At 41.1% G+C, this 25824-nt stretch overlaps 3 protein-coding genes across 6 annotated transcripts; 1 reads left to right on the top strand and 2 right to left on the bottom strand.

Moving 5' to 3' along the window:
• Positions 1-5459: 5459 nt before the first annotated feature.
• On the top strand, positions 5460-11917 carry jmjd8 (jumonji domain containing 8). The gene is made up of 9 exons (XM_071466353.1): positions 5460-5709; positions 6599-6694; positions 7479-7527; positions 8255-8351; positions 8456-8524; positions 9518-9637; positions 10046-10113; positions 10961-11095; positions 11191-11917. Exons 1-9 carry the CDS (start codon positions 5606-5608, stop codon positions 11269-11271), a joined length of 819 nt encoding a protein of 272 aa, XP_071322454.1. The 5' UTR covers positions 5460-5605; the 3' UTR covers positions 11272-11917.
• Positions 11914-18827, bottom strand: LOC139611545 (chymotrypsin-like protease CTRL-1). Of its 2 annotated transcripts, XM_071466311.1 has the most exons (6): positions 18236-18827; positions 17141-17161; positions 16213-16375; positions 14949-15217; positions 13726-13877; positions 11914-12772 (listed from the first exon to the last, which is right to left on the bottom strand). In XM_071466311.1, the coding sequence occupies exons 1-6, from the start codon at positions 18288-18290 to the stop codon at positions 12479-12481; spliced, it is 954 nt and encodes a 317-aa protein (XP_071322412.1). In that variant the 5' UTR covers positions 18291-18827; the 3' UTR covers positions 11914-12478. The 2 variants fall into 2 exon arrangements, with proteins under 2 accessions (XP_071322412.1, XP_071322405.1); XM_071466304.1 differs by having other exon boundaries at positions 16213-18827.
• Positions 18828-18957: 130 nt separating this feature from the next.
• LOC139611558 (E3 ubiquitin-protein ligase CHIP-like) lies at positions 18958-24398 on the bottom strand. Of its 3 annotated transcripts, none has more exons than XM_071466322.1 (8): positions 24195-24398; positions 23090-23299; positions 22800-22998; positions 22510-22675; positions 22323-22410; positions 21653-21709; positions 21417-21533; positions 18958-21332 (listed from the first exon to the last, which is right to left on the bottom strand). In XM_071466322.1, the coding sequence occupies exons 2-8, from the start codon at positions 23207-23209 to the stop codon at positions 21207-21209; spliced, it is 873 nt and encodes a 290-aa protein (XP_071322423.1). In that variant the 5' UTR covers positions 23210-23299; positions 24195-24398; the 3' UTR covers positions 18958-21206. The 3 variants fall into 3 exon arrangements, with proteins under 3 accessions (XP_071322423.1, XP_071322441.1, XP_071322431.1); XM_071466340.1 differs by having other exon boundaries at positions 24204-24398; XM_071466330.1 differs by having other exon boundaries at positions 24220-24398.
• Between the last annotated feature and the right edge of the window lie 1426 nt (positions 24399-25824).

The following is a 25824-nucleotide window of genomic DNA, read 5'->3' as shown; positions in this document are numbered from 1 at the left end:
TCCAGGTGAACTGCCTCGGTACATGGCCTGTCCAACCGGATGTAATTAATTATGCGCTCTTTTCCTGTCCCCCTCCCGCCAAAACTGTAACAGGAAGTGATTCAAGCAGATTCCACTCAGAGGGCCGGTGGTTCTGTTGCCTTCATCTGCCGCAGATCCTGAACGGTGTGGTAGATTTTAAAGCCAGCGCTGTCGTCCATCTTGAAAATCTACCCCATCTTTCAGGATGTGCAATAGAGATGAAGATACCAGAACCACCTGCCCTCTAATTGGACTCTGCTTTGTGATTGGACCGTCTTTGTCCAATCATTTTAAGGTGTAAGGATGGCGTCAAAATTGTGCTTGTAAATTCAGTGTCACACACTGTGTGGGAACTTTGAACACCACGTTCTACACAGTTGTCTGCTTTGTATCTATACACAGACACTGAGTAAAGCAGTTCTTCCACGGTGTCTTTGTGTTACCTCACCACTAATTTCATTTGGTCAGATTTTAAAATCACACGGTCTTTTTACAAACAAATCTCCTCTACACGAGCACAATGTTTTCACATGTATATACTTGAGTTTCTCATACAGATTTTGAAAGATTGATTTAAAACTACATTTGGAATTATTTGTGAACATCACTTTATAAGCTCAAAATCCTAGTTTAGGTTTAGGTATGTGATGGAGTCACGCCCATGACTCACCATTTCTTGCTGGGTGTGGGGCACCATACAGGGTGTGGTCCTGGGCTGAGGTGGGTTCTGGCATCTCTATGAAAACATGCAGTTATATGAAAATACATTTTCCATTGCAGGGCAAATCAAGACATTTTCGGCAGCTTTTCACAAAACAATACTGAGAAACATTTTTGCTTTAAATAATTCATTTCACTTACCATTATAAACTCAGTCAAGTGCAAGTTATGAAGTTAGCTCCCATCAGTCTCAAAGGAGGTTATCGCACACAGCTCCACCTGCAGATACTGTTAACAGGAATCCTGGAAAGATTTTTAAAACCTTACATTACTTGGTTGTGGTTTAAGTCGCATTTACTGGTGCCAAAAAAAAGAGAAGTAGTTTTTTTTGTTGTTTAAACCTGACTGATTGGACAACGACAATCCAATCACAAAGTTCAGTCAGAGGGCAGGTCATTCAGTTGCCTTCAGCTCCATGGCAGATGCTGAAAGGTGTAGTAGATTTTCAAGCCCATGCTGTCCTCCATCTTGAAAATCTACTACACCTTTCAGGGTATAGGCAGAGATGAAGGTGAAGGAACCACCTGCTCTCTGATTGGACTCTGCTTTGTGGGATTGTCGCTGTCCAATCAGATTAAGTAAAAAAAAAAAAAAAAAGAATTAAAAAAAAAAGTCAGAATGCAGTATAGGGGTGGGCGATCTGGCCAAAGGTCATACGTCAATCTTTCCAGCTTTATCATGATCTACATTGTTTCCACTAATTTTATTGTGAAAGTCCTAACCGGAAGTCCGCCGCTTCGACTCAAAGAGCTCACGTCCGTCCGCGAGCCTTTTTTTTTTTGTTTGTTTTTTTATTATTTTTTTTACTTTTCGCTTTCGGAAAAGTTAGTTAGATGATGGTGGTTAGTTCATAGAGACACCTAAAACTGTTGGATGCTGCTGTTTTGCACATTGTATTATATTTCTTTTTATTATGTTGTTTATTAATTATTATTTTTACTCTATACCAAAAACATTTTGGTTTTATTTTAACAAAGCACATTTACTTGATTGCTGTATTTCTATTTCTATTTTTTTCAGTACTTTACTTGTTTTGTTAGGTGTGTGTGTGTTTAAATAAAAAAAATTAAAATGTCAATACCTATTTTAATTTCTAAGCTTAGGTTTTTATAGGCATTTTCTATCTGCTTTGTGTAGCAGAGTGGTTCCTCAAGCAGGTTAGAGTTACAGTTAGAGTAAGGGATTTTACAACTGTAAATGCAATTGGCTACAGCAATTTATTGAAATTAAAGTGATATATGTGTTCAAATACAAATCACAAGTCAAAACAGTGCTAAATTTGGCTGAATTCTAAAAGGTCTAAGTGGTAAAATGCAGAGCCGTTTGGGAGCCGAAAGAGCCGGCTCTTCTTGGTGAGCTGAGCCAAATGATCCGGCTCACTAAAAAGAGCCGAAATCCCATCACTAGCGCAGATCCGCTGGAGGCTGTTGACAGAGCAAAGCCTCAGTTTCCTCCTCATGTTTGTCTGTCACTGCTTTTAAAGAAGAAGACGCGCGTTTTCTGCCCAATCAGCGCAGGAGGGCAGCGGGTAAACAGCGGCTCTCTGCTGCTCTGCTGCTTCCTCTTCTCTTCCTGCTCCACCGGCCTCCACACTGTCACAAGGATCAGCTGTTTCTGTTTGTCTCCTGGACACACAGGAAATATTAAAGCAGAAACATGAAGGCCAGAAACAACAGGAAGTGCCGGTGAAGGAAATGTTTAAAGTTCATAAACTGCAGCGGTGAGTGAAGGTAGAAGCCCAACAACAGCTGTGCACAAAGTTTAACTGACTAGTAAATAATAATCACAACATTCAGAAACATACAGTTCATTTGTTTGAAGCAACTTTGAATAAATAAAAGGCTGAAATGTCTCCAGTGCTTCCTGGGCCCCAGGGACAGTGAAGTCTGTGTTTGAAAACACGTCACTCTGTCCTAAAGCTGGAAATCAGAGAATCCTCCAGAGACAACACAGCGGCACTGACTGTGAAATGTTAGCAGCTGTGTCTTCCATCAAAACACTGATTAAAATCTGTCAGTGATCAATGAAAATGTGGAATGCAGGAAATGCATCAGTCTTTAATTGAATCACTCACATTGAGAGCAAATGAACAAATGCAGCAGAAAAACAGACTCTGGAACGATCGACTGAAAAAGTCAAAGGTTTGTTCTCATCATCTACAGCTGAGATTAATTTGAGCCACTGGGGGAGATGAGTTACCGTGCTGACCCTATAATCTACAGTAGCTGTGTTGTGTCTCATTTGGCTTTAAATTGGGCACAAAATTTTAAATTTGAATCTCATTCGGGCCAAGAAATGATATAAACATTTTCTGGCCTCACAGCATCAGAGCCCCGTTCACTGTTAAAGAGCAAACCAGGTCGACATCGAACATTAATGTTCTCTTTGGTTTCTAACTTCAGTGAAGAGCTGCATGTTCACAAATACTGACCAAACTGTTCTGAGGAATAAGAACAGTGAGTTCTGTCAGAGGGTTGGTTCTCCTTTAAATGCACAATCCTGATCATGGTTGTAGCATCCAATCCATGATTATAGTGGTCTGTCCTCAAAGCAGAAAAATAACAGACTAAATTATAAACATTAAGGTCATTACAAAAGCCTAAAGAAGACTCCAACAGAATTATCATATAAACTTGAAACTGAAAAAAAATCCATGATAGAATTGAGATTTCTGACACATGTAAGTGTTCGAGGACAAAATACTGGACTGAATGAATGTGAGCAAAACAGGACAAGCAGGTTCCAGCTGAAGGTGTTTAATCTTTAAATGTACCACTGAACAAAATACACATGACTTGAGGAAATATAATGAAATAAACGACTCACTCGGGAACAAAGGTGAGAGCAGCTCAGCTGAAGGACAAACAGAATGAGCTCAGGACACAGAACAAAGAAAACTCAAGACACCTGTGTGAGCTGCCCAGTCAGCACACCTGTCCTGCTCAGCCCAGCAGTCATGTGACCCCACTGCCCACAGGACGCTTTATTTAAGTATCATTTAAAAAGAAAATGCAGTACTCCAATTTGCATTTTCATTTTCACATACTCATGTGTGTACTCATCTACAAACATATTAAAATGATGATGTTCAAAGACTGAACCTGCTCTGCAGTGACAGTATTTAAACATAATGAACAAACAGCCCTCAGGCCACTGCATCTGCATTTACATGTCGCTGCGCTCTTTAGGGTCAAAATGAAAATGCACTCAGTCCTCTCATGGAGGCAGGTCATCAGTGAGGACGTCACTTCCATGTCAGTTGTAATTTTTCTGTCACTGGGGCAGTGGTTGTAGCTTGTTCCCTGTAAGGAAATGACCAGAGATGAGATTTAAAGATTTTTAAATGTATTACAATAAGTGATAAGATGCTGAGAGACAGTCTCATCTCATCAGTGAGGACGTCACCTCCTCGTCTCTCGTCACTTTGTCTGTCTGGGGCAGTGGCAGCAGCTTGTTTTACCGTCTGTGTCTTATATCAATACAACTCAATGGAAATTACCAGACGTATGATTTAAAGAATTGATCTGTGGGTGTGAATCTCCATCAGCTGAGTCTGCTCCTCTGCAGCTCCACCTTGATCTCTCACCTAAATGCACTCTTCTTCTCAGTCAGCAAGATCTTGAATTCATCTCAGATATAAAGCCTGTACAATGATATGAGGTTGATGAGTATGTGATCACTTCCAGTGGTGGTTGCACACACAGTAAACTCAGAGTAACAAACCTAAATAAATGCAGGTGAAAGACCTTGTAAACATGTTTTTTGTCTCCATGTTGCAGCACTGAGAGTCAAAGTTTAGCAGGATGTGCACACAGTGAACGCGCTCGTGAACGCGCAGCGCCAGATCGAGAACGTTTTTCGCTCGTTCTCATCGCCCAAAGGCATGATGGGAGGGACACTACTGCGCAGTCTCTATGGGCCGCATAACGCGGAAGTAACCCGGAAGCCAGAACCTTTTTCGGCGGATGCGCCAGACAAGCAACTTGTATTGAACTGAATGGCGCCATTTTTAGATCCGTCATCCAGGTCTGATAATACATCCATGGTCCACATACATATTAGAGATATGAAGAAATAGCATTTCTGTTTACTTCCCTGTTCCCCTGAAAATCTGACCAATAAGCGGAGGGAACGATCTCACGTGATTTGCAGTGATGCGTTTGGGTAAACTTGAATCTTTCTGTGTGAAAGCGAACCGAGCCCAGGCGAAAAGCTACAAGTTTTCAAACTCAACAGCTGAACAAACACCAGGGGTGAAAACGCCCTAAGAGAGTGACTTGATATTGTGAAAGCTGATACTCTTGGTGAAAAGTTTCATGGACGCTTCCAAACGTAGAAAACGTTTTCTTTTCTGACTTTAGAAGAGACTTTGTGAACAATCATCTCAGCGCCTTAAAACCTGACGGGGAAAATTGCAAAGTCTCTCCTCAGAGATTATGAAGGACTGAAAATATTTGATGAACCCTAAACAAAATGGACGAAAACAGATTATTATGACAATAATAATATTTTTTTTATTCATTAATTTTTATTTTTATTTTTATTATTGATTGATTGATTGATTTGCTACTCATTCATTTAATCTTCTCTTTTGGGGATGTTACATTATTATTAGTTTGTATAGTTTACGTTGTCTTTCCTATCAAGAGTTCCTTGTATGAGCGCTGCAGTTTGCCAGCGTTTCAGTATCCATAATTCCAATATACCCTGAATGCAGCACACTCCCGATCAGCTTAATGTGGTGTTTTCTGATTGGAGCTCCTGCAGGAAGCGAGAGGACAGTTCATTCTCTGTGGTTATGTGAGATATTCACGTCAAACCGGCTGTGTTTTTTAAATTAAAGTTTTCTGTGGTTCAGTTTTGAATGGACAGTAATAAAGCTGCATTAACCACCCGCTCACAGTTAGTTCTCATATGTCTCTTCTTCGTGCTGAGGGCAGAGGAGCCAGCAGATGGCGGAGGAGGCTGGTGAGTTCACTGACCTGCTTCAGCACTAAACCCATATATTCATGAGCTTATTTTTAAAATATTATATTTTCAGTTTACAGTTTCTAAATCTCCTGTAACATTAACTGCTCCTCCTGCAAACTATTGTCTACTTCAGCAGCGACACCCGCTGTTCTGACTCAACCTCGAACCAAACTTCATTTAAAAATCTGTCAATTTAACATCTGTCTCGGTAAGAGTTGATTTAAAGTTGGATTTTCGGCAGATACTCCGGGTCCAGCGGCACTTAGGGACTATCAATAAATTACTGTTCTAATTATGTAATACTGTGTTTTTCAGTACCTTCACATTGATATTTGTGATTAAAATTTATATTAAATTGGTCTCATGGAGTTCACACACTTTCACTGTTAATTTCCTATGCATTTATTTTACATAAATATTTTAATTTTTTCAATAGCTTCTATGTAATGTGACCCACTGACTCAAAATCAATACCATAATTATTACTAAGCCCGCATGGATGGAACAGGCTACGGTGGCCCTTAAGTGCAAATCACAACAAATGGGAAGTGGCTCCTCTGGGACTGACCTGCAAAGTTTCACTGAAAGAAACACAAAATGACGACAAAGAGATTCAAAGCAACCACAAAGAAACTCAAAGTGATTAACAATACATACATAATGACCTTAAATATACAGAGCAAAGTGATCAAGGTCCATCAAGATATGTTAATAATGCTATGCTGTTAATTTTATAAAACAAAAACATTGTACCTTTGGATTTTGGGAGTAAGTTTATCAACAGGCTTCAGATTCAGATTTATTCTTTTATATAAGACCATCAGAACGTACATCAACAGATGTTGAGGTGTTTTGTTCTAATCTCTGTGTCTGTCTCTGTGTTCAGGTCGTTGACGTCAGATTTCAGATTACAGGATGAAGGTCGCTGTAACATCGACGTGTTTGACAGCTCCTCACTCTCATATCAACAGTTCATTGAAAGGTACGTTCAGTCAAATATCAGTCATCGTGATGAGAGACGGGATGTTTTCAAGCAGAAGAGAAGTGAGGCCTCATTTCCATATCGGCCCCAGTGGAGTGCCAGCGGCCCCCCCATTTAAATCAGGCTTGTACAAGAATCGATTTGTCTGCCTGGGTGTCAATCAGCTAGAGCTGAGAAAAATAAAATAAAAGAGGCTATTTAAGGTTTTGATCTTATGCAGATTAATCAATGAAAGTAATTATTAGCTGCAGATCACCACGTCAAATGAACTGTGACACCTGTCTGTGTCTGTTCATCAGAGCACCCACTCCTCCTCCAGGAAGATGAAGCTGCACAGTTTTCATTAAATAGTCCCCTGTTGTTTGCTGGTGATGATGCTTTAATGAATTATTCACATTCATGATGTTGAGTCTTGACCAGAAAAAAGTAGTGATGTGGTTTAATTTAAGTAAAATTAGAATAAATATTTGTTCAGTTTTCACCTGTGTTATTTATTGTATTTATTGAGTTCAGTAATATTTGGATTAATTGTTCAGCTTTACTGTTAATAGACCATTTCTTATCATGTGCATCATAGATATCTGGATACATTAGAAATAATGAATGTGGCAGACAACAGAGAACCTGCATGTATCTGTATATATTTATATTTGTACATAATCTGATTCATGTAAATACAACAGGTCGACTCCCAGGTTTAATAAACCTGCCTGGTTCATTTTAAGCTACATGTTTATTTTCTGACTCAACACTGCTGGTAAAATGATTTTCTCTCCATGTGTAGATATGCATACAGCAGACCGGTCATCCTCAGAGGCCTGACTGATAACACCGTGCGTATTTAAACATTCAGATGTTTGTGGGGTTTTTTATTTTTTATTTTTTAATAACTGTACATATCAAGTGAGAAATTGTCCACTGAAGATTATTTAAATGAAACTCATTAATGGTCACACACTGTGTAATTTCGACCTTTAATCCAAATCGATCTAATAGAAATACAGCAGATTTCAGGTAAACACTCAGAGAAACCAAATCCTGCGAGGTTGGATGGTGGGTCCAGGTGGGCGGTGCTTGGGGTGTGGCTGAGGGCAGTGACTGCTTTGTTGTGACATCACAAAGTCCCAGAAGTCCTGACGGCTGGTTTTAAGGCTCAGTGTCTGAATACAGGCTGTGTGCATTTCTCTGTGGACTGAGGCTTTGATACTTTCACAGTATTAATATAGAACCTAGACCTGCTTTACAATCACAAACACATGGACATCTACCTTTAGACTGTGTGGAGCTTTAAGAAATGTTATGATAATTACTTTCATATAATTGATAATATCCCATTTAAAATCCCTAAAAACACTGGGAACATGATGGCTGGTGTGGAAGTGAAGAGGAGTTTTCCTTGAATGCATCCAACACTTTTCATTGTTTTTGCTTGTGTGTGTTTTAAATATCTGTGTATAAAAAGTGCGACAACTCTTACAGTGTTCAGCTGCATGTAAACAAACTGTCCAGACTGTCCTGTTAACACTGGAGTTTAACACCTGTGTGCTGACTGTGTTTTAGAAATTCAGGTTGTTGTGCTCCAAGTCCAGTTTACTACAGGGCTATGGCGACCGGAGAGTGAGGCTCAGTACAGCTAACACGTACTCGTACAGGAAAGGTACGCCTGTCTAACACCGTCTGACAGTAACTAACACACTGCAGGGTCATTCTTTTTATTTACTGTTACACATTCACTGAGTCGTTGTGATGACTTTGTTCCAGTGGACGTCCCGTTCCAGGAGTACGTGGATATTTTCCTGAGGCCTCAGTCGAGTGACGCCCTCGGCAGCGGTGAGTCAAACCCTCCTCTTCCTCAGGAGGTGCTGTGTGCTGGACAGATGGTAAAACCCTTCAAGGAACATTCTTACAAAAATGTGTTGTTTTTGAGTTGAAGTGTAGAGTTTTTGATCTGAATGATTAAAAACAAACCAGCTAAAGTCACTTTACCTGTGATTACACCTGTGGTTTCAATTAAGGCTAATTACAAGGTTATTAAAATAACCTGTGACCACCACACCTGCCTCAGTGTCAGATGCTGCGTTCAAGTGGAGTCAGAACAATTGGAAAAATTTTTGTCCTCGAGTTGTTGACGTCATGTTTGCAGAAACTAAATGTGAGAAACTTGGTTAATGGTGCAAATCCTCATATTACATATCAATGCTTTTGCTAACATTTCATTTGTATTATGGTATCAGGTTTTAACTGTTAGGTTAGTTAGAACAGGTGTTTATGAGCAGTGATGGTAAGTAACACAAACAGTGGAAACATAAAATACACAACATCTCTGTAGCAAACACATTCTGACTTTAAAAACACAAGAACACACTGAGGTCAGAATAACAACTTCCTAACTTGGGGAATGGGAACATCCGAGGAGCAAGTGAATGCAACATGGTTCTGTGTGGTGAGGAGGTGACTGAACCATAAGGAACCAGACTGTGAGACTTCATAGAGATGAGGAGCAGAGTCTGGAGCTACAGGAGGAGTCATCGTACCTGGAGGAGCAGAGGTCGTCCTCAATAACACTTACACAACCTTATATTGAAAAAACAGTGAGTTCGAGTTTCTGACTTTGGATTTTTAAAGTGGAGAAACAAAACTCCTCCAGCAGAGAGCAGCAGAACATCTGTCCACACATCTGTGTCAGGTCTGAGGTCTGAGGTCAGGAAGGTGTCTCCTGTTGCAGCTGGTTCTTTAATATGAAGCTTTGATTACAGTTTAATAAGTGAAACACTGATTCCCAGTCGAGTCTGTGAACAGAATCCATGTTTCCCTCCTCTGCAGACACGCTGTATTTTTTCGGAGACAACAACTTCACCGAGTGGCGGAGTCTGTTCGAGCACTACGAGCCTCCACCGTACGTCCTGCCCCACACCAGCGGAGCGTACAGCTTCGGCATCGCAGGTCAGCGTCTGTTCAGGAGATCAGACACGACACAGAGCAGACAGATCAAGATCTTTCTCCACACAACACAGAATACAAGTTTAGTTTAAATGACTCTGACTGATTTATATGTTACTGTTATATATATATTTCAAGTTTTCTATAGATAAACGTTACGCTGTGATAATTGGACCATGATAAGCTTTTTATTTGTTATTTTTAATCTTTATTTTTCCTCAGACCTGTGAGATGCATCATCACTGAGTCTTTGGTGGCAGCAGGAAAAAAAGATTCTGGAAATGAAATGTTTTAATACATGACCTGCAGGGTTTTTCAAAAATTTTATTCTCCTCATCTGAAACAAAAACAGAGACTGAAATAAATAATCAAATCTGAGTGTAACTCCAGATCTACTGTTCTTGTGCTCAGGTCCTGGGACTGGAGTCCCCTTTCACTGGCACGGTCCTGGTTACTCTGAGGTCGTCTATGGAAGAAAGGTAAAAAAAAAACAACAAAACATACCAACCTTTACTTCAGTTTCCTGTCGGATTTAAGTATTTAAGTGTCATGTCCTGAGGTTAGAGGAGGGGTTTGTTTCTGTGTTCAGCTGTTTGATGAATGGAGACAAAGATCACTTTATTAGGAACACCACTCTGACTCTGTAGCGCCTCAGGTCTTCAGGTCCTGGATCCAGATGTTGAAACTTTCCTCTGAGACTCTGCTTCGACTGGATCCAGGTCTGAGACTGAACTGGACTCACTGTCATGTTCACGGCGCATTATCCTGCAGGAAGTAGATATTAGAAGATGGTGAACTGTGGCCATGAAGGATGAATATGGTCAGACTGAGACCTTCAGACCAGGACTGACTGGTGTTAAGGCCCAAAGTGAATCCAGAAAAAATCCCCACACCATCACACCACCACCACCTGGTCAGGTTGGGTCCATGGATCCAGACTCTGAACCTACCATCCAAATCCAGATCCTTCAGACCAGGTCTTCACCGATCTGGTGCTGGTGAACCTGAGTCCACTGCAGCCTCAGGTTTCTGGTCTTGGTGACAGGAAGTGGACCCTGACGTGGACTCTGCTGTTGTAGTCCATCCACCTCCAGGTTGACGTGTTGTTCACTCTGAAGCTTTTCTGCTCAGCACAGGTGTAACGAGTGGTTATCTGAGTGACCGGGGCTCCAACCAGTCTGACCTCTGACCTCTGTTAAGACCAGCCACACAGTCATTCTGATGATTGATGTGAACATGAACTGACCTGTATCTGCAGGACACGTGAGGCGTTCCTAATAAAGTGCTCTGTGAACGTCACTGATGAACTCTGAACTCTTCCCACAGCGTTGGTTCCTCTACCCGCCGGATCAGGAGCCTCATTTCCACCCCAACCACACCACCCTGTCCTGGGTGACAGAAACCTACCCCCACCTGCCGGAGGACGAAGCTCCGCTGGAGTGCACCATCAGACCTGGAGAGGTGACGGACTCAGTGCGGCTCAGTTTGTGTTACTGGTGTCTGACAGTGTCCAGGCTCTCTTTTGTTTTGTAACAGTCTGGTGTTTTTTCCTCCAGGTGCTGTATTTCCCCGACCGCTGGTGGCACGCCACTCTCAACCTGGACACCAGCGTTTTTATCTCCACCTTCCTCGGCTGAGCGTCTCCTCGTCCTTGTCTTCAGGAGGAGAAACGGACTGGACCTGATGTTTCACAGAACGCTTCAGAGCAGATCAACAGACTGAGGATTTTATTTTGCTGTGGATGATGCAGACGTTTAATTTCAGCACAATAACATTCCAGGTGAATCTCAAAAGAGCAGAGATTCATTTTTTTTAAGCAGCCATTTCCTCTAATGATGACGATGATGATGATAAGAATCTGTATTTAATGACCAAAGCAGCAGAGGGAGTCAGTTCCCACTTGTATTTTCAGTTATCAGTGACACTGGTAGATGGAGACGGAGGTGGGGGCTTTTAAAAAAGGTGCTGAACGGCCAAAGGACCAACCTGCCAACATAAAAACTTCACTGATTTACTGATGGAAGAACATGTGAGAATCAACACCCAGTATCATTAAATGTCTTTTTTTCCTGCTGAACTCAAAAGCTCAAACCCTGTGGTGGTTTGTCGTTTCTGTGATGTTAATGTCTGAGATGAAAAAGTTTCCAGATAAAATCATTTATGTGTTAGAGACTGAAGATTTCACTGCTGTGTCTAGTTGATTGATTTTCTCTAATCTTTGATTATTGGTGAGATATTGGATCATTTGAACAGATATTGAAATAAAACCATGACAGAAGTTTAGAGGGAAAAATCACATTGTTCATTTTTATATCATCCATTGTGTAAAATCCTCATTAAAATGAACAGAACTAACATTTCCCTCTGAAATGCAGTGAAGTTGAAGTGAAAAGTAACGTAAACACAAATACTCAAGTAAGGTACAAGTATCTCAAAATCATACTGAAGTACTGTACTTAAAGTAAATGTAACTAATTTCCATCACCACTAATGTAATCACTGAGCCTCCACCACACATGGATTTTATTACTGTTCATTGACCCAACAGGTTTGATTTTGATGTTGAAATAATTATTGGCATTGATTCTTATTATTATTTTTAAAATCTTCAATATATTTTTCTCTTTATAGAAATAATGGTTAAACATCTAATTTAAAGAAATTAATCAGCAGATTAATTGATAATGAAAACATTCCACTAATTTTTAAATCACATGTCATTTTCTTAATATTGGTTCCTGATCTACTTTGTGTCTGTAAAACTACTGAAACACAGGAAAATGGAAATTGTTGAGCTGAATGTTTAACAGTCGTTTGACCCGGTACCGGAGCGTTGATCTGCCTTCATGAGAGGACAAGGAGAGAGGAGAGCACAGGGAGGACGGACAGCAGCACAGGACCAGGGACGGAGGTGAGGTGGGCGGCTCCGGTGGCCGAGCTGGTTCTGTTGGGGCCGTTGACGGTGACGAAGCCCGGCTGATTGGTGGAGATTTGGCTGTTGATCCAGGCCTGATATTTGGACACACGGGTGTAGACTCCAGGGAAATTTTGAAGATCAGAGTCAATTCCAAAACTCACCACTCCGGCCTGGACCCACCTGGATCCGTCCTTACTCACCATCGGACCCCCTGAATCCCCCTGCACAGGTCAAACATGACGGGTAATATCAAAGGAAGAAGAAGAAGATCCTGATCTTTTACTTAAAGATACAGTTACAAGTCAAACTCCTGCATCCAAAACTTTACTCCACTAAAAGCACATATTGTAAGTATTAGCATCAATAAAAGTAAAAGTACTCATCATGCAGAACGACCCATTTCAAAATAAAATATATTCTTGGATTGTGATTATTGATGCGTTCATGTGTTCATCACTTTAATGTTGCAGTAAAGACAGGGTTCATTTTAATGACTTGATAACTGCTGGGTATCTGAATCTATGATAATAGGTCATAATTTATTGTTGATTACACCTTGAATAAATAATCTAAAACTGGAAAGTAGAATATAAAGTAGAATAAAACAGAAATATTCAAGTCCCTCAAAATTATAGCTGAGTAAATCTACTTAGTTACTTTCCACCACTGCTCATTGGACATAGATGGAGCTCATTTGAACTACTTCACACACATATATAAACATTTGGACAAGGCTGCATTAACAACCAGGCAAAGAGGATTTTACCGTCTAATGCTCCCGAGCTGTGAAATTATTATTATTGCAGCAATAAGGTGCTGAAAATCTGCAGCTTGTAACAGTGAAATAAAGTAGAAAGTAAAGATCAGGGAGAAAGAAATATGCAATAAAAACATTTTGACATCTATGATTCAGCCTCTAGTGCAGTATTGATGTATGAGGTGATGATTAACACATAAGGCGACATGAAGTAAAGAACTGAACATGGTTGTAAACAATCTGGACAAAAGTTATAATCACAGGTAAAAGTGGTTTTAAATGAGCAGAATAATCCTGAAGTATGAAAAGTAAAAGCTCCAGTTCTGCAGTAAAATGTCTCCTGTGACTTTATTAGACTGTTAAACTCTGTGTGTGTGTGTTATCAGTTGCTGGAGAAGTGTTTGCAGACTGACTCACCTTGTAGGGGCCCTTCCCTCCCTCAGGTAGACTGGCACAGATCATGTTGCTTGTGATCTTCACGTGCACTTTTTCACAGGCCTTCGAGCACTGACTGTTGGACATGACGAGAACGCTCACCTCCTGCAGAGGTATATAGGCAGGAGCAGGCTCTGGCAAAGAAAAGACATGTTAGTGTTTACAGACCTGAAGGTTTGAGGCCCGAACTCCTTTAAACCTCATGAAGAAAGTTCTCCCTCTCACATGTTGGAGATATGTTTGTTTGCATCACACCAAGGTCAGATTAGATGTTAGATATCAGACGGGACTGAGTGTCTCCTGCCAACAGGCAGGTGCATTTTTTATTTGTAATGTTTAGCCGATTGTTCTGGACAAAGTGAACTTATCTGCAGGGCTGCAGTGTTAAGCTGCTACTTTCCTTTTTATTCTGTGTTTAGATTTTTATTTGACTGCTGTCATGTTTGGGACTTTGTGTTCAAAAGGTGGAGATCATGTGTTCTTTTGTTCTCCAGACAAAGAGACATTTTTAACTCTGTTCCCCAGAATCCTTCACCTTTCCACCTGTGTGTGAAACCCACCCAGGGACCTAACAACCAGTTACTATTGGTCCCTGTGGCACATGTGACCCAGGGTGGCACCAGGTCCCTCTCTGTCTGGCTCACCTCCAGCTGTGGAGCAACACGGCTCTCAGCACCAGGTTAGCAGCGCTGCTAACTGGAACCTCTTCTCTGCAGCCTGCTCACAGCAGACTGTTAACTCAAATTATATTAAATAAAACGCAGTGACATACCACTGATCGTGGAGATTTATTTGGGGCCACAACCCTGACTGCCCAGGCCAAGCAACGCCACTGCTAACACGTACAAATGATCGTATCTAAAGCCTGAAACAGGCCCTATACAGCATGGTTCAGATGCTACTTCCACAGCTGGACCAATTCTGTCGGCACATAGAAAATCTCCCAGCTGTCAGTCAATACCAGAGAATAACAGCTGCCCAGATGTCGAGGTATATGGGCCAGACATGGGCTGAGGACCCAGGCATATGTCGGGCCAGAAGTTTCATTTTGGTATCTGAGGTGTGTCTTGAACACATCTGAAGTTGTGGTTGTTTCTCTAGAAATGAAAACAGGGCTGACCATGATGAAGGTTAGTGTCAAATTCAGTCTCTACTCACAGTTATCATTAGTATAAATAACACTGGAGACTTATAATGATACTTACTGTCGCTCTGGATGCGTCCCCAGCCGGTGACCCAGCAGGTCGCCGCAGCTGGGAAGACACTGCCGGCCGCTGCCAGACACACAGGTCTGATGTAGTTGGTGAACTTAACTGTTGAGGACAGTCTCAACAAAGCGATGTCGTTATCACCTGTGTTGTAATTGTAGTTCGGATGCCTGATGACCTGGGACACTGACCGGGACTGCTCATTAACATTCGGACCTTGTTTGATGTTACGTCCGAGGTAAACCACCAAATCAGAAGTGTTGGTGCTGGGAAAAATACCATGACAACATGTGAGTGATGGAGCCAGTCATAATATTCATGTCCAATGACATTGTTAATTACTGGTAGTTACATCAGGCACCTTTATGGACACCCATTTCAGGTATGGGAGGGCCTAGAGGTCCTTGTTAGTGATTAGAGAACTGTTCTCCCCACTGGTCTCATTGTTGGCTCATATGTCGTGTGGGTTCCACAAGGCTCCCTCCTGGGTCCCGTCTTGTTCAGCTCGTATATGCTCCCCCTTGGTTATATTATCCACCAGTTTAAAATTGTTGCCTACCACTGTTATGCAGATGACACCCAGCTTTATGTATCATTTAAATTTGATGACCTTACAAATATTCTGCACTGTTGCCTCACAGCTATCAAAGACTGGACATCACTAAATCTTGTACAGGTGAATTCAGACAAAATCTTGGTCATTGGACCAGGACAAGTCTCAAAGAACCATCACATTCAGACATTGGTTCAGTCTCAGCGATATTGTTAAAATCAGTTCAGCATTGCCTGAGAACATTGTAGATCAAATGATCTCTTCTCACCTGGATAATTTTAACTCCCTGTGATCTTTTTTAAGTGAGTCTGCAATTTCACAACTTAGTTCCTGCACAGCTTAGTGTTTTATCTGATTCCTGTTCTTGTTTTTGCAGTTTTCCTTACCTTTTATTGCATGAATCTTTTATTATGTTCTGTGCTGTGCATTCACCATCAGAAATTCCAGTGCCTTAAACTTTCTTATTGTGTTTATAGTTTTGTTATTATGCTTCCTTTATGCTGAAAACAAAACTTTCCTCCTGCAGAACAGCAAAGCTCTGAACTGAACTAAACAGCATGTAATGATGTTTTTCTTTTACCAACAACATAAAAACATGATGAGTGGTTTTAAAGTGGTTTCCTAAAACACCTTTATTGTGTTTCCTCTTTATCTCCTGTTTGTTATCCCTCTGTTGGGACAGGAGCTGAGGGATGTGTCAGAGCTCACCTGGAGAAGCAGTGAGCAGCAGTCAGGACCCACTGGTTGTTGATGAGGGAGCCTCCACAGAAGTGGCTGTTGCTACTTTGCAGACTGACCTGCCAGGGCCACGCCCCTGCAGGAGCACTCTGACCTCCTATGATCTTTAAGTTGAGCGGTGCGGTGCCACAGACTGGAGGGAAACAGTCAAAGTTCATGTGACCACCGTCGGTCTGTGCTGCTTTTGTGAAGTGTTGCTGTTTTATTTCTTTCTTTTTCACCTTCATGACTCTGGTGATCCACTGACCTTTCATCCAACTTCCACCACCACGAAAAAGCTTTCATCTAATCAGCAAAATATCTCAACATGTACTGAATTAATTCCCATGAATGTCTGCACAAGAGTTACGCAGATATTCATGCTCCCCAGAAGATGAGTCCTACTGTGTTGATCCTCAGAGTCTTCCTGTAGCGCCACCATGAAGTTGACATTTTTGATTTAGAATGAAATATCTCAATAATTATTTGATGAATTGCTATAAAATTTGCTGTAGAAATGCAAGGTCAATGTACGGTTAGGGGTATGAAAAATGCTGAGAAATGAAGACTTGATTTATGGCACAAGAGAAGTTCATCACCTCTGTGCGACAACAACAGACAGAGGACAGAGCTTTTCTTTCCCCAGGTAGTGGAAATGTCAGACGGTGGAACAAACAGAGTAATTGTGGAAACTGGATTGTCAGAGGAGGCAAAGAAGGCGAAGATAGAGTGATAGAAACTGAGGTGAAACGAGTGAAAATCTAGTCATGGTTTATCAAAGAAGATGTTTTGAACATTGTCTGAAACCTTTTCTCTTTTTGTGTGTTTTGTGTAAACAGAGGACAGGTGAATCAGTCGTGTGTCATGTTGGCAAAACATAAATTAAATGAATGAACAAAAGTATGAGAATGAAACTCACCATCTAACTGTGCGTTGTTTCCTGTGAGAGACACAAAGAATAAATCATTGTGTTACTTCATGGAAACTGGCTGCTTGTTTGATTGTGACACGAAGCTCAGTCAGTATGTTTGTCTTTGTTCCACTACCATTCACAGTTCTGTCACAGTTCTGTCACCTCACCCCCTTTTCACATATGGAGTCGTCACAATCCATAGGTATCCTTACTGAGAAACCCTTTGTGATTCAGAAATTAGTTGACAATAAATGTTTTGTGGTTTCATCAGTCCACAGGACATTTCTCTGAAAAGTAAGATCTTTGTTCTCATGTGCACTTTCAGTTTTTTAAGTGGTTCTGGTGCAGTGGCATCTGAGCAGCCTCTCAGGTGATTGGTCAGGTCGATGTGGGATCCGTTTCACTGTGGATGTAGATTCTTCTGAACCTGCTTCCTCCAGCATCTTCACAAAGTCCTTTGCTGTTGTTCTCGGATTGATTTGCACTTTTCACACCAAAGTAAGTTCATGTCTCCTTCCTGAGTGGTCGGACGAAGAAGTGGCCCAGTCGGCCGAGAGGAGCTAGAGCTACCGGCTCCATCAGCACAGAGCAGTGGAGCTCTACTTTGACTGCTTCATCATGGCTGATGGAATTGATGCTGATACAGTAGTGCACTCTTTTTTGAGTATAATAAGGCACATTACTTTTAACTTTCTACACAACCTGCTGCAGCCAGTGAAGCCAGTGAGAGAAACATACAGAGGACACACTGACAAACCAGTTTTCACCCAAACCTCTGGTGATCGCAGAAGAAACAGGAAGAGGACGAACTGGTCGCCCTGTTTGTTGCAGCATCACTTAACTTTCATGGAACTGAAATTACAACTGCATGTGACCATAAAGAGATATTGAGTGGTTATTATTAAAGATGGCTCTGAATTAGTCATCAAATCAATTTTACTTTTATCTCTTAAATATCTTCAGATACTGATCTGTGCTGACCACTTCATGGGTGACAGAACGTCAAAAATCACCCTCATTAGATTGTCCCACCCACACGTTCAATGCTTCCTACACCCACAATTTATCTGAATTTCCTACAGAATATTGAACAGAACCCACCTGAAACCATTAAGGCCGACAGCACGACAGCACCAACAAACAGCTTCACCTCCATGATGCTTTTCTCCAAACTGAGTGTGGTAATGCAACAATCAGCTGAGCAGACTGGAACGGGAGAAGTGACTCGGCCTGCTCTCCTATCAGGTGCAGTAGACCGCCATTATGATCCACGATAAAGGCAACACCTCCCATACCACATACACCCTCCTTTACAAACATGACCACATGTTGCTACCAGCGCGAGCAGACCCACACTTATCAAGGTCCTGAGCTCTGCACTGTTCCTGAGCTGCTTTGACGCTGACTTGAATATAATCCACATCACCTGTAAATGTCAAAATCCTGAAGACACAGGATTAACGTTGTCTCCTGACCACAGAGACACAAAACAACCACAAAGAGACAAAAAACTACCACAAAGAGACAAGAAACAACCACAAAGAGACAAAAAACTACCACAAAGAGACACAGAATGACCACAAATTCCTCATGGTTAAAAGGGTCTTCCTGGGATGCCTTCATTTTTCTTCATTTATCACCACACACTCAGTCATCTTGCAGGTCAGAAAGAGTCAGAGGTACCTTAAAGTTTTTTCCTTACTTTGGTCACTAGGTCATTTTTCTCGGCGGTTGAACTCACTTTAAGTAATTCCTTAAGTATAAGACCGAGATAAGGAGAAAACCTTAAATAGGACAATTTAAGGAAACCTTAAGGAGGAGACTTAAGGATGTTTTGTGCAACCACGTTTATTTTAAGGAAACCTTAACTCAGACTTTCAGGAAAATCTTAACTTAAGGTGTTTTGTGCAAGTGGCCCCTGGAACTCAAAAGTAGAAAACATGAAACATTTACTTTGTCAAACATTTTCAAACATCAGGTGATGATTCAAAGATGTCGCCTCAACTGAAAACTCATTTCAAATGCAGAAAATCAGACTTGAGTCCAGACTTATCTCATTTAAAGCCATTGAAGCTAAAATACATGAAAACACTTGATTAACCAGCGACGTTACCAGGCTTCGTTCTGATTTCAGTTTCCAGTAAGTGAATGCAGCTGTTTCTGACACTGATACAACACGACAGATACAAAGTATGTGTGTACATCACACACTGCCACACAAAAACCAGCAATTTAAAAAAAGAGAATTCACAATTAACAAGAAAAACATGTAAAAAAAAAAAAAAAATTACAAGCACAAATTTAGTTTTTGCATCAGCTCATTAAAAAAGAAGAGAGGAAGTGGTCCCTCCACCTACTGACTTCATCCAGTTACAACACACACACTCACTCCGACAGGACGTTACAGTCTCCTCTCTCTGTTTGCCAGCAAACAAAACATTGTCCTCATTTCCACTTGAAATGTTCAGACACCAGAGGAGCAGCTTTGACACAAAATCTGATTCAGTTCAGAGAATAATCTGATTGTATTCAGTGGTTTGTTGATTGTGTGCTGATGATCAGAGCTGTTATTTCAAACTGAGAGGGATCAGTTGTAGACGGAGGCCCTGAGAGGAACCGCTCATTACGTGAGCTGTGAATCTCTTTATACTCCCTCACCTTCCTAAAGCATCTCTGTACTGTTTTAAAACACATTTATAGCCAAAAGAAGGACATGACAGAAATGTTACACAACTTTCTAACACACAATATGTGCAGCTTGTGTTTAGGGAACATGTAGAAATTAAAAATCGCCTGGAAAAAAAAACAGGAAAGGAGCATTGCTGTAATCTTGTGGTCAAAATGAATATTACACAAACAAACACTTCAAAAATCCTGACAAAATAAAAAGATGAACTTGTCTCTCAGGGCTTCCGTAGTAACAGCAGAGGATCAAACAGACATTTTAGATGAATCAGCTGTTGAAGCGTCAGTGACCGTCCATCCATCTGCAGCTGCTGCAGTAACTCCCCAAAAACCAGTGGGAAAGGCGGGAAACAGATTTACGCGTTACATTATTCACTCTGTCTCTCATTCATTTCCACTGCAGCACGAACATGTAACATGTGACTGTAGCTTCCTGCGGCTGCTCCTCACTGCAGCACGTTTCAACCTTCCTCCGGAAGCATCACAACCTTCACGGTGACGTCTTTAGAAATAAACCTGGATTTATTCAGATTTACAGGCTCGAGTTTGTCTCTGTTCTTCGAAACAGAGTTTTCTTAAATCCTCAGAATAAACCTCTTAAAGCTGAAACGTGTTGCAGTGCAGAGCAGCAGCAGATCCAGGTCTTCTTCTGCCCTTCATCATGTGTCTGTATTAATCAGATCCTCATTATAAAAACTGTCCTCAGACGACCTCATCTGATGAAAAGATGCCTGCAGGCACAGAACAGCTGATGTTTGTTGCTGAGCTCTAACTGGTTCCAGTAAAAAGCTGCAAACTGGAACAAATGGACCAAGACAGAAGCTAATCGAGGCTGCTGCTCTGTCACGTTGCTCAGCTGAGTTTATACTTTTGAATTTTCACCGATGACTCTTAAAAGCTTTACACAGAGTTGCGCCGAGTTCAACACGAAAGCTAAAGTGATGTTAAACACACAGTTAATTCTAATCTATTTGCTTCTTTGGCTTTTTTTTCTTTATAACTTTTTTTTGGGGGGGGTTTCTTGTTTTATATAAAGTGTCTTCTATCCTGTGAAGCATTTTGTCCTTTCTGTTTGAAATAAAGTGCCATATATAGTAAAATCTGTCGAACTCTTTAGGGTACAGGTCTGGATTTTCCTTGGAAGTTTCCTGGAAATAAATATGTTGTTATGCATTATTTACAGGAAAAATGGGAATTTCATGGGCCGATACGTCCTGTATGTGTTTATATGACTGGTTATCTTATATATTGATTGATTTTATTTTTACTTCAGACCAAAGTGTTTGGCTGTTTGCTGATTTCCAGCTGATCATTACACTGCAGGTCCAACAGAGCACCAGCCCCTCTAAGACAACTATCAAAATAAAACTCCCTTCCTCCTCATTGGTCAGTAGTCCTCCACCCATCCATTCTCCAAAATAAAAGCATCGATTACTTCCTTCATGGCCAGGTTGGGGATGAGCTGATCTTGGGTCAGTGGCGTGCGCGTCACCGGGTCAAAATGTCCGACGCGCTGAAAGAGAGGAACAAACTCTCAGGGACACGAGAAGCTTCTGTGGAGGAACTGAGAAGTGAGACACAGTGTCGGTGTTGTTACCTGCAGATGCTCCTCGATGTCTTTGCGATCATACGTGACACCGCTGGGAGTGATGCAGGGCTCCCTCATCAGCTCGAAGCTGATCTTTCCACACAGGAAGTCTGGGATCTCACGCTTCTGTCAAACATGACAAACAGACCTCGTTACATCCTGTTCGTTTTCAGACCGGACTGGATGATCATCATCATCGTCATCATCATCATCATCATCATCAGAGGGGTTCTGTGTGAACTGACCTTCCTCTTCTCGTCTACCTGACAGAACAGCTCCTCCATGTCTGAGAGATACTTGTCCTGTGGAAAACACAGTTTGTTAGAAATAAACAAATCACGAGCAGGTTGTAAGTTATTGTTATTATTACTATCATTATTATTGGTGGGACGACTGAGGAGGAAGAACTAAACTAAGTTTTACAGCAGTTTTCAGGAACATCCCTCATTTTCACATATTTCATCCAACTGGACTTTACACTGTCGGCTGCGTTGTTTTCCACCTCCACATCTCACTTCTTTCTCCACAGCCCAACAATTATTAATATCCTGCTTCACAGCCATCAGAACCGTCTGTAAATAGATTCTAGTTTTTCTTTTATTTTATTATAAGTGAATGCTTATACTGAGAACATGGAATCATTAGATATCTCAGAATAATTTCACAGCACAAGTCGAGCTGTAAAATCAATTCTTCATGTAGGTTGTGTTTAACTGAAAGAAACGGTCATGATGTAATGACGCCTCAAATCAGTGGTTATATGAAGCTACTTCTGTACTGAACTGAGATCAGACTAAAGGAACATCTGACAGATGCTTTTATCCAAAGCCACTTACAAGTGAGGGACATCACTAAAGCTTCAGTCTGGAGTTAGTTCATATTTCTGTGATCAATCAGACTAAAATCAAAACCTACATGTTTTGTGTGGATCTCGTTGAGATTGTGTTGAAGTCTGCCGTCGTCAGACTTGTCGTCTTGTCTCTGTCTGCAGCCCTCCAGTTCTCTGTGGATCACCCCGCGCACACACACACAATTTACTATAGAAACAAGACTAATTCACAGAGGAAGTGTCAGCTCTACACTAACGCTGCAGTGGACCTGCCTCTTCTTCTCAGCGAGGATGAGGTTGGTGAGGTAGGCGTGCAGCTCGCTCTCCTGGTTGATCCTCCTCTCCTCCAGGCTGCTCCAGCGTTTCTTCTTCGCTATCCGCAGAGCGCTGGGGATGTCGTCACCAAAGTTCAGACGCTGCTCTTTAGCTAGATTATAAGCTGGAGAACAATATATGAGAAAGTACATGTTGACTTTACCGTGTCTGTTGTCACGTGTCGTACAGTGTGAGTGCAGAACACGATGACAGGTATGAATTAATGAGTTCAAGGTCATCCCTCGTACCTTTCTGCAGGTTGCCGATCGCTTCGTCATAGTTCTCCATCTCCAGGTGACACTGGCCCATGAAGAAGTGAGCCTTCACTGATTGGCTGTCCAGCTCCAGGGCGTGTCTGCAGTCTGCCAGAGCTTTGTCGTACTGCTGCAGCTTCACGTAGCACAGAGCTCTGTTGGTGTAGTACGCCGGGACAGAGGGACTGTGGCTCTAACAGAGGGGAGAAAACAAAACACACACACTGTAAGGATGCACCAACTTTGTCTCTCCTGATACTGATTCCAAAGCTTCACCTCCTTACTATGGCTTTGCTGTAGCAGGCAGCAGCCTCCAGGTACTTGCGGTTCAGAAAGAGGCGGTTGCCCTGCTCCTTCAGCTCCTGAGCCGACACCGAGGCGCTTTTCTCTGGACTCTCTGACATTTTGTCCACCAGGCTCGCTGCACCGCCGGCAGCTGCCGCTTCACTTCGCTTCCCTATCCTGACGCTCAGATCCAGCAGGCAGGACAGAAACTGAGATTAAAAAAGATCAGAAACAGACCAGGTTCAAGTGGATGTCAGTCAGTGCTGGGTCCTGACTGGAAAACAGCAAAACATGAATATGTTCAGCTGCTGAAAAACAACCTTTTCAACAATTTGACTCTCACACTACAGTGTGAGAAGGAAAAGAGAAAATGCCGTCCCATAATTCCTTGCTGTAGCAAAATTTAAAGCTACACACAACTGTAATTTTACCGCAGCAAAGCCACGTAAATGTAGAGACGAAAGAGCATCTACATGTTTGTGACACAATCCAAAACTCCTGGAAATCCTTTCATGATCGACAGAGCTTGATAAACATAGATTCCTTCTTCTTTCAAATCCAGTTGGGAGTCATCTTGAAGAACACGCATAATGAAATTCTAGTTCATCATCATAACAAAACACTACATACATACATGTCATTTCACCAAATCCCCTCCTACTGTGCAATGAATCTTTCCTGTTTCAGTCCTCTTTGTTTGTTCATGTATTATAAATAAAGTTTGTTTAAAAAAAAGCCTGGTGTAAGTGCAGTTTGATTCTCTCAGCACCGCCACCATCCTCACAAACATCTTCCCTTGACCTCATGACCTTTCCTATCAAGGTCGAAGGAAAGTGTTTAGGAAAGGAGATGTTTTGACTTCGTCCGCAGCCTATGACTCAATGCTAACGTGTAGCTACCGTTAGCCGCCTCTCTGCTGTATCCCCTCCATCTCCCGTGTTTAGTCCCAGTTTAGTCCTAAATGTCCGTGAGGTGAGTCTCAGCTTGTTTACAGACACAGTGGCAGCCATTATGAAGAAGACAGCACAATAAAGACACGATTTCACCGAGCACAAACAGCGTCAGCTATACTACGACACAGGTAAGGTTTAGCTAGTTAACTACCTTTCTCACCGCTGCATCCACAAACCTGGAGCCGCTGTTTGATGAGCAGCTTCACTGCGAAGAGCCGACGAAGTCTCCGAAGCTGATGTTACATTAAAAAGAGCGGTTTTTATTTAATTTAGCTCGGTGGCTAACAACCTAGCCACAGGTTGCTGGAGACGTGCAGCAGACTGATGTTTTGATTTGGGTCTGTGACGTAAATCGCGTCATCGAGGACACGCCCAACGACAAGGGAAGTTTTGGTTTTACTTTGGAAATTGTTTAATTATTTTTTTAAAATGGTCTCATTATGTAAAAAAATTGTCTCATTATGTAAAAAAAATGTCTCATTATGTAAAAAAAAGGTTTCATTATGTAAAAAAAAAAGTAAGTAAAAAAGTAAAAATATTATTTAAATGATTAAATGATTTTTGATGTTTGATGTTCTTTCAACCTGAAACAGTTTTATTTTAGCACAATAGATTCACATGAAACCTTCAATATTATTTGTATTGATGGAATCATAGCAATAATAAAACCTTTACCCTCATGACTGTTTTATAATTGTGTCAAAATTCCCCACTACCTTGACAAATGTGCATTTACTAAGAAAAACATCACTTAACATATATTTGAAGGAAATGGAGCATTACACTGTCCCACCCCCCTAAAATATACAAGCTGTCAGTTATTAATTCTTCTGATTCTAAAGGACTAAGCAACATTACCAAGACCTGAGGGTCACGTTCTCCTGTGATAACACGCAGTTGTTAAAATGTTTTTTTTTTTTAAATATTAAAAACTGAACATTTTTCATCATATTTGTTGGTCAGTTACAAAGGTTTGTATTTTGTAATCTGGAGGTAGTTTGGTAACTCGTCGTGGTTTGTGTGACCAGGGTCTGGGTCTGGGCTTGAATCAGGGACCTGGTCTGGATTATTGTTTCAGTCATGTTCATGGTTCTCCACATTCCTCAGTGGGAATGACAGATACTAATGATGATGATGGTGTCAATGAGGCTGTTTGAAATGTTTATAGGTGTGAAAAGTACATTTAAACACATGATAGTAACAGAATATTAGAAACACTGTTAAGAAATTTCTGTGTCTTAAGATGGAAACTGATTATTAATATTATAATTTATTTATTGTAAGTGGATGAACACACAAAATGCAGTGAAGGTCAAACCTGAAGGTAAAAAATGTAAATATAACACTAATCACAACAAAATTCTATCTAATCTAAACCCTGCAAATATAACAGATAAGCCAAAGATAAAGAGCTATACATATTTTAATTGATGAAGCATCATCACAGCTTTCAAACATTTGCATAGTTTTATCTTCTCTCTAACAACATGATGGTAGTTTTGGATTCATGAGCATAAAATATTTGTATTCATTGTGCAAGTTTAAAACGTCTCCTCTGAAATAAAACACCACGAGTATTCAGCATAGTTTAAAGTCGATAAAGTGCTAATGCAACCACACAGCGAGTCTCTGCTGCATCTCTAAACTAAAACACTTTATTTAAACATCCTACATGTTACAAATGTGCAGTAAGACTGAATAATACTGAGGAGAATAAACACCATGTTTGTGTTACATCTTGGCAGCCAGTTCAGACACAACTAAGATAATAACTTGTATTC

Source organism: Trachinotus anak, unplaced genomic scaffold, assembly GCF_046630095.1.
Source record: "Trachinotus anak isolate AG129_WGS33_773 ecotype Australia unplaced genomic scaffold, CSIRO_AGI_Tana_v1 ptg000003l, whole genome shotgun sequence".
Taxonomy (NCBI): Eukaryota; Metazoa; Chordata; class Actinopteri; order Carangiformes; family Carangidae; genus Trachinotus; species Trachinotus anak.
This window is presented reverse-complemented; position numbering and strand designations above follow the sequence as displayed.